General features: G+C 42.4%; 1 protein-coding gene and 1 pseudogene across 1 annotated transcript; both read left to right on the forward strand.

Annotated features, from left to right (window-relative positions):
- Positions 1-2,009: 2,009 nt before the first annotated feature.
- Positions 2,010-5,338, forward strand: LOC149099394 (uncharacterized; annotated as a pseudogene).
- Positions 5,339-6,150: 812 nt separating this feature from the next.
- On the forward strand, positions 6,151-7,372 carry LOC149099395 (uncharacterized). The gene is made up of 2 exons (XM_089276820.1): positions 6,151-6,703; positions 6,792-7,372. The coding sequence occupies exons 1-2, from the start codon at positions 6,151-6,153 to the stop codon at positions 7,370-7,372; spliced, it is 1,134 nt and encodes a 377-aa protein (XP_089132946.1).
- Positions 7,373-9,285: the final 1,913 nt, after the last annotated feature.

Raw genomic sequence — 9,285 nt, forward strand, 5'->3', positions numbered from 1 at the left:
ACGAGTTTACATGATTTCGGTAGAGATAAATTAACAGCCCGACTGGAAAAGGTAACTGAACATAAATTTCCTTGAAGGCAAGCACAAAGCATGCGCAGTTGCTTTCGGACTGCCAGTGATAACCACAATGATGGAAAACCACTAGGCGTTGCAAATAAATAGACTTTGTGACACATGTTCAGTACAAGATCGGTGAGAGGCCTCTTAGGAGGGTTCCAAGGTTTGCATCAATACGCGGCAGCGTCTAGAGGGTTTGGGTCTCGGTGCAAGTCCTCCCATGCAACTGATCCTAGGGCATTCCTCACTCAAGCTTTGCGAAATTGGTGGGTTGCGACACCACGTAGGTCGGTGAGATATCGGGGAAGTGTCCGCATTTTTATTTATGCCACTACGTGAACTGAATAATTAATATTGGTTTTGGGGGGGGATAGATTATTATAGGAGATAAACGCTCGTGTCATATTAGGTATTTGAAATCAATGCGACTTAAGTTAACGCGAAATAAAGGAAAAAGGAAGTTACGCGATTTATTGCACAGATGAACAGAGTTTCTTAGTGCGGGCGTAGTGTCCATATACGCACTTACGCCCGTGCGTACAGCTGAAATCTGAAAAAATATTTCTCCTATTCCCTGAAAACATTTTTTAAAGTTACCATAAAAATCGGACCGATTTTTAAATTTGGAATAGCTGTGTGTGTGTAAGTCTCTCCAGTATCTTTTCTTAAAAGCCATTGATGACCTCTACAGCGACTACAGCAGTGACATGCAGATCTCTGAGGGCGACTTCGAAGCCGAGATCACACGATGGAGGCAAAAGAAGAGTGGAATAGATCCAAATGTGAACCAAATGACTTTGGTTGACACCCTTGATCTTGCCAACCTTGAATTCTATCCTGGAGTATATGTTGCTGTCATAACGTTCATGTTGACGTATCCTGTGTCAACTTGCACTGAAGAGTTTGAAAACCCCTTTACGAACACCATGACAGACGGGAGATTAAGCTCTTTAGCAATTCTGCACATTCACAAACACAAGGACATTGACAATGATGATATTAGAACAGAGTTTGCCCGTATGAAGGGTAGACATCTTGCCCTTTGCTTGTAAACCCTCTGTTTATACGGTTGTTTTACCACCTGTTTGTGTTGTAGCCTGCCGAAAACTCTAGAGATGGTGGAAATAAACAACTAACATTACGGCATTTTCCCTCGCATTTCTTTTTTTGGAAATGTCACTCGGAAATTGTAGGAAATGGCGTGTCCAAGACCCCAGATTTCAATTTTTTTCAGAGGGAGCATGCCCCCTCCCCCCCTATAAGCTCCTTGAATGGCACGCCTTCGGCGTACACGTTCAAAATCTCACACCATGCCCCTGCAAAAGATTGGAACTTATAACCTGTTCTTATATCAGTCGTAATTCTTAGGTGCTGGGCAGAGACCCATGGATTGGTCCTTGCCAGCTATCCTCAGTATATCAGTCTTATCTGTTCCTTACCGGACAAGGGCTCATAGATAAGACCTTATCGGGTATTCTTAGTATGTCGGTCGTTTCTCTTCAGTACCGTTCAGGAAAGACAGCAACAGTCATGAAAGAAATGAGAAGGTACAAACTGAGCATTCTCGGACTCAGCGAGGTAAGGTGGACAGGTTTCGGAGAAGTGAAGACAACCACGGGAGAGACAATCATCTACTCTGGACGTGATGAAGGACACACCACAGTGGTGTCGCCCTGGCAATGAACGAGGAGACGAGGAAGTGCATGATGAAATGGAACCCCATCACAGACAGGATCATCAGCGTACGGTTTTTCTCCAAGTATGCGAAGGTGACAGTAATTCAGATCTACAGCCCCACGAATGATGCTAGCGATGAGGACAAGGATACATTCTATGAGTTGCTCCAAAAGGAGATCGATGCCACGCCACTCCACGACCTACTGATCGTGCTAGGAGATGCAAATGCTGGGAAGGCACCATGGGTAACGAAGGACTGGGCATTATGAATGATAATGGCCTTCGATTTGCATCTCTTTGCGCTGAGAACAGTCTTGTCATTGGAAACACTTGTTTCCAGCACAAAGACATCCACAAGTATACGTGGATGTCACCAAATGGCCATGACAGCAATCAGATCGATCATGTGGCGATCCGAAGAAGATTCAGGACACCGCTACTGGATGTCAGAACACAGCGAGGAGTAGACGCAGCAAGTGACCATCACCTTGTCCGATGCAAGATACGCCTGAAGCTGGCAAGGAACAGAAAGAAACAAATGTCAAGGACCATCTGTGACACTGCAAAGCTAAAAAATCCTTTGCCCAAGCGGAGCTTGAGCATAGCCCTGAAGAATTGTTTTGAAGCTCTAAACAATGATCACCAAAGTGTAGATGATGAATGGACAGGGTACAAAGACATCATTGCACAACGGCGACTGAAACACTTGGACAAAGAGCAAGGTCCCGTAAGGACTGATTGAAACCCTCCACCTGGAACTTTATCGAAGAACGACGTAAGCTAAAACAGAGCATTTTGAAGTACCGCTCGGAACGAATGAGGGAAAACAGACAGCGGATGTACGAAACGAAAGACCAGGAAGTGAAAAAGAGAGCATGGACAGACAAGAGGAGGGCCTTGGAAAGAGACGCGGAAGAGACGAAAAGGGCAGCGCACCAAAACAATCTGAAATAGCTCTACACGAAAACGAAGCTACTAAGTGGGTGCCTCAAGAAGCCAAGCAATGGAATACGGACGAAAGATGGTAAAGTCATCACCACAGAGGAAGAAGTACTTGAAAGGTGAAAAGAGCACTTCTATGAAATCTTGAATGTGGGCTGTGAAGAAACTGATCTCCCTGAAGGGTGTCAGCTCGGTGACTGCGAAGATCCCATAGAGATGGACACTGGCCCCTTTACAATCCTAGAACTGAGACAAGTCATATCTCTGCTGAAGAACGGTAAAGCACCCGGTGTGGATAACATTAGTGCAGAAATGCTAAAAGCCAGCCCTCCAACTGCCCTGGACCAGCTTCTTCGAACATCAGATTGGTTTCCTGTAGAGACAGGAGTCAAGCAGGGCTGTGTTATGTCAGGTTTTCTCTTCAACATCATCATCGATTGGGTAATGAGGAACATCACCAATGCAAGGAGAGGCCTGTGGTGGAAGTTCACCACAGTCTTAGAGGACCTAGACTATGCACATGACATAGCCCTTCTTTCCAGCCGGCACAAAGATCTTCAAGAGACGTTCAGCCGCCTCCATCATGTCTCAAGGTATACCGGACTCTGTATCAACACTGCCAAGACAAAGGTGCTACGAACAAACGCCAAGGTCACCAACACAATTTCCATTGATGGCTTAGAAGTTGAAGACGTGAACTCCTTCATTTACCTAGGTGCCATGGTCCATGGAGCTGGTGGGTCACATGAAGACATCTCAGGCAGGCTCTCAATCGGAAGAAAAGCATATGCCACTCTAAATCCTGTCTGGAGGTCTAGGACATACAGCAAGCACACCAAGCTGAGAATCTTCAAGAGCTGCGTGATCTCTACTCTCCTGTATGGCGCTGAGATGTGGAGAGTTACATCAACTGACATGGAGCACCTGGATGTCTTCCATCGAAAACGCCTAAGAAGAATCCTTGGCATATTTTGGCCATACACCATCTCCAACCGTGAGCTCTATGAAAGAGCTAGAGAGGGTCCCGTCTCAGAAACCTTGAAGGTCAGACGATAGAGATGGATCGGTCAGGTTTTGAGGAGAGAGAAAGATAACAATTGCAGAGTTGCGCTCACCTGGACCCCTGAAGGCAAGAGAAGGCCTGACAGACCAAAGATCACTTGGAGGAGAACCATTGAAGCCGAAAGGAAAGATATGGAATGGACAAGCTGGCATGGGGTTGAGCGGGAAGCTCAAGACTGTGATGGATGGCACCTGTTGTTACGTGGCCTTATGCTCCACTCACGAAGGAGCGAAGCAGATGAGTGAGTGAGTTCAGGAAAGCATTGATTGTACCTTATCAGCTTTTCTTTAAACCTATGGGTGATATTTGGGTCCTACCGAGTATGATTTGTCTTACTAAGAAAGGCTTCATGAGCAGCTCTCGTTCCGTCTATGGGCCATCGTTCTACCCTTTGGAACATAAACACGTTTTTTAATTATCAGGGAGTTAGGGTACCTGTCCAGGTGTATTAGAGACAGTAATATCGAACTCGGTTCGTAATACAAAGATTTAGCGCAAAATTGTAGAACTGGCGCGTAGCTGCACTTTAACAGCAAAAGGCGGCTAGGAGTATCACTATGACCTCGTCCATCGCGGGTAACCATTTGCCCTACCCATGTAATCCAAGAACTCTGGTATAAGGCAAGAGATATACTTCGATAACAATTCAGAAATCAGAAAAATTATCAAGATGTCGTTCAAAGAAGGCGTTATTAACACATGGCATACATGTCATAAGGCACACTAAATATACAAGAATCCAAAAATTCTTTACGTTAGTATTCAAATTAATCGCTAAGACATTACTTAGTATTCAATTATATAGTTTTTTAAGTTCAAGGCCTAGAAATAAACCCTCCTTTTTATGAAGACGCTGCAAGAAAACTTCTCTATTGAAAGGAAATGCGGAGCGATTACACTTAAACTAATGTATTACCGATAGCTGAGTGTTTCATTTTTTTTTTTTGGAAATCTACCAGCTTATTGCTGTGATTTTTTTATTATTATTATCTTGATGTAATGCCGAAACCGTCCTACCTGAATGGTTTTCGGGACATTTTGAAATCATAATAAAGACTGAACTTGTTCGAATTGGAGGGATCAAACTTATATTTGGTATCGTTCTACCAATACCACTGTAATTGTGTATGTATATGTATCGTACCCACTTATACTGAAAAATTGTTTTTCTCTTAGAAAGATATATGCCCGAACCTTGTGACTCGCGAAGCATCTGTCCTTAATTCTACGCATTTTTTTCACGTTTATTTCAGATCCTGGTACTAACAACAGTCACTCTAAAACACACCCTTTTGCGGTCTAGTACTCAGTAAAAGTGCTTAAAGATTTTATTCCTTTCAAAATTCAAGTTAGTGGGAAATTGGACGTTTACGCACGCTATCTAAGGTTCCTTTATATGGTCAGGTCTACTTTACATTGTCAGGTCTACTGAAAAGAAAAAACGCAATTAACACACCTGCGTGGGCTGCCACGTGCTGTAAGCAAGCGTGATTTTACATGGCCTCACACAATACCATTTTTTATTTAAGTGAGCACCCTGTATAACGATTATTAATGGTATTATTATCGTTAGTTATTGTTGTTACTATGATTGTTGTTGTTGTGATTGTTATCGTTTTTGTATTTCATTTTAACAAAAGTGGTCTGCGTTTTTTTAATCAAAGGAGAACTACCAAGAACCTGTGGACACATTGGCTGGATTTATTCTACAGACGGATCATCCGTCAGGGATGAACCTGCGCAAAGAATGATAGTTCGTTTGATAATTCATCTGTGTATAAATACGGGCAAACGGACGGATTATCCATGAAAGTTCGTGGGTCAAGACGAACTATCACAATAAATATTCGTCTGGACCGATGATCCGTCTGTTTGCCCGTATTTATACACAGATGAATTATCGGACGAACTATCGTTCCTTACTCAAGTTCATCCCAGACGGATGATCCGTCTGCAGTATAAATCCGGCCAATGTTTATTTTGTTTTTGCACTGACGATAATATGCACGCATTTATTTTGACGCAGAATGTAATGTACGTGTACATTCACTCGCAACCATTTGGGCGCTGAAAATGGATGACCCCAATGGACGGCCGAACAATAGAACTACTTAATCAATTACTTTGTTACATGCTTTTTACGCGCATGTAATTTTTAAAAAGGTATCCTCGCGATGACGATAACTGCACTAGCGTTGAAATTGTCAACGCTAACGCTCATAATATATTTTTCTTTCTAATGAAATGTCCCGGGAGGACCAAGAGAAGTCTGCGAGAGCATCCGGTTTCCTAACCTAACAGCGTGTAGTGTATTAATTCGGGCGCGCGCTGCGCAGTGCCAGCATGTTCTCATCTGTCATCGGGCTTTGTAATCAAAGGTTATACCGACAGATAAATGCATGAAACTTCAAATGTTTTCTGTTATTCAGAAGCGATCAATCAGTTGGGCATGTAATGCAAACACTCGCTATGGCTGGACGGACAGTGATGAAGAAACTTTTGAAGGTTTCAACGTCCATGACACAAGGCGCTACTCTCAATTGGCGAGTGAAGCTAACTTGTTCACGTCTACGCCAGTTCCAAAGAGGAAACGCACAGCGAATGACACGAGTTCGTCTGACATCTCGTTTGGTGACAGCGACGAGCCAAGTTTATCTCCAGTTCAACTTGTACCAAAGAAGGAAGACTACGATTCGTCTAGTGCTTCGTTAGAAGGAGAAGTTGCCGAACGCACCTTTTCATGCAGTTTCTCCCGCAGCTCAACGTCTTTTCCGGAAGTCGTCAATGCCGACAATACTGAGGAAGAAAGCCCGAGCAGCGTCGAGGGTGAGATTAAAAGCGAACATTTATCGGATACTGCATCGCAGAAAAGCAGAAATCAAATTCTGCCGGTCAGCGTTTCATTTGCAAGGGATGGATCCAAAGGGCCATCAGAAGCAAACACAGAAAACATCAGGAGAAGAGGTGGGTGACATGATCTGTTTGGAAAATCGTGGAAAGGTTACTGTTGATGTTAATATCTCTCCTCATCTTGTTGATTTAATACCTGTAGGCAAACATCGATCGACGGTGTGGAAACCAGAAAACCTGCCCCAGAGAAATTGTTGTGCGGAGAATCAATGTCTCCAAAAAGTGCTTTCCGTTGGGCAGATGAAAAAAGCGTGCGAGAACTTCTGCCAGGATAACAGCACGTACGAATCCCAAAGGCGCTACATCTTCAATTGGCTAGACCAGAACCAGCCAACTGTTGGTGAATTTGCGTACTACATAAGCAGACTTCGGGTGTGCTGGAATGCCTGGACAAAGGTGCTTGGAATCACTCAAAGGCACTTTTTCCAACTCAAGAAGGAATATCTACTTGGCAGGTGCAGTAGTCAACACGGTGCATCTGTTATGTATCGGGACAGACTACAAACAGAGGCTGTTGTTAATTTTCTGGAGAAATATTTCTCCGAAAATTGCGACTATATGCCCAATTGTGGTATGGAAAGAGGACATCCCCAAGTCGGCCGTTGTACTGTTCGATTTCCAGTTGACCCCAACTGGAAAACTGCGCAGTGCAACAGTACACGAGCTCAAACGAGTTTATGGGCTTGTGGGAAACGCAGACGCTGGGGAGAACGAGTAGTCTAGCCGATCTTCCTAGTTTGTTCACTTCAGCTGCGAACTTGATTAGCTAAAATCTTAGCAGAGACGTTTTCCCCACCAAAATTCAAGTTTTTGTTGGCAGCAAGGTATTGGCATTTTAAAATACAGCTAGAAATATTCGACTTCAACAATTCAACGCTACCCATTCACTAATCGATGTCCATATTTCAAATTCAACCATGTGGTTCGCCTGCACGCGACATTCATATTTCAAAGGGACAATGCCTTGCTGCCTACAAAAGCTTGAATTTTGAGGGTTATACAACGCAAAAGGTGCAATTGGTGCCGGTCGTCACGTGACGGCCCTAATGGCTTACGCAAATTTAAAAGCTTTCAAGGCTTTGTTTCCGTTCACAACACAGAGAAAATAACCTCGAAACTATGTTTAAGAGGCTCCAAGAGGAAAATTATTGGGCAGAAAGTGAAAAAACCCTGCTGGTGAGGAATACCTTGAGAAATTTTCCTTCCTTCGATGGCCGTAAAGACACGACAATCAATGGGCTTTAACACAGATAGCAGGTTAAGCTTAATGCAGCTTTCAGGAATGGTAAAGTACAGTATTGCCTCGAAGTTGGACTCGTTTGATTTCAAGAATGTGAAAGCTACGGCCAATGAAATAACTGCAAAGCCGTTGGCAATAAGACTTACGTGTTAGGGTGAATACCTTGAACACGCTGAATGCAAGACCTTACGGCCATGGATCTTTCGTTGAGAATTTCATGCTTTCAAGCGAACAGGAATTGCTATTCCACACGCGTACATGGCTAATCATAACGCGATATATTTCAACATTAAGAATCTAGTTGTTGACCATTGCACTTTTATTTAAGTGATGGCTCCTATAGGAGCCGTTAGTAAGTCTTTTCGTCGAGCTTTTTCTTTCGCATCATCTCTCATCTATAACATGGCCTGGAAACTTGATTTTCATGGATGGACGCGTTGCATGGAACTGCTGCTAAATGTAACATAAAATATTAGATATTGAGCTTTGCTACTTTCAGGGAACCCACTTGATGGCGCAAAAGTAAATCAACAAACCTAACCGTCCTGCATGTACAAATTGTAACTCTAATTTTGTTTGGTCTTGTCAGTTTATTTTAGGACCGTTTTGTACAGTTTATTGTTTCCTATTTTTGATTGATCGATTCATTCATTTTTTAACGCGTTTGATCGCGCTATTGAGTGGGTCTCCTTAAAGTAAACAATGCCATACGTTGTTTAACTACATCACCTTAATTTTTTAAGTAGCTCTAAGTCTTGGCCTTACGTCTTTAGATAGAAAAGTATTTAATACGTGTATATTTAAGATTTCTTTGAAGACCTGGTTGTCTTTCATAAAATTTAATTACTTGTTTGTGGATGGAAGGGATTTCATCAATTTAATAGCGACTTGTTTGTGTAGTTAAAGGATTTTTTAAATTTAAGTCTTGTTTATGGAAGTGAAGTACTTCATAAATTTATGACTTGTTTGTATAGCTGAAGGATTTCATAAATTTGATTTGTTTGTAGAGCTGAAGGATTTCATAAATTTATGACTCGTTTGCAGAGCTGAAGGATTTCATAAATTTATGACTTGTTTGTGGAGCTGAAGGATTTCATAAATTTATGACTTGTTTGTGGAGCTGAGGGATTTCATAAATTTATGACATGTTTGTAGAGCTGAAGGGTTTCATAAACTTATGAAAGGCCAATCCTTGCCACTTCAGAGTATCTGATTTTAAATGTAACACAGTTCACTCAGTTTCTAGATTTCACTTCATTTGAATATAACTTGTTATACCCTCTTAAAGTGAATTGAACAAATTTGGTGAATCTTTAGCCTTGCGACCTTACATTTAGAATTTTTGATCAAGGGTTGTAATAATGTGGACATTTACTTGACTTGTTCCATGATATGT

The sequence above is a fragment of the Orbicella faveolata genome, unplaced genomic scaffold (genome assembly GCF_042242905.1).
Source record: "Orbicella faveolata isolate gen_17 unplaced genomic scaffold, um_ofav_v1 contig_46, whole genome shotgun sequence".
Lineage (NCBI taxonomy): Eukaryota > Metazoa > Cnidaria > Anthozoa > Scleractinia > Merulinidae > Orbicella > Orbicella faveolata.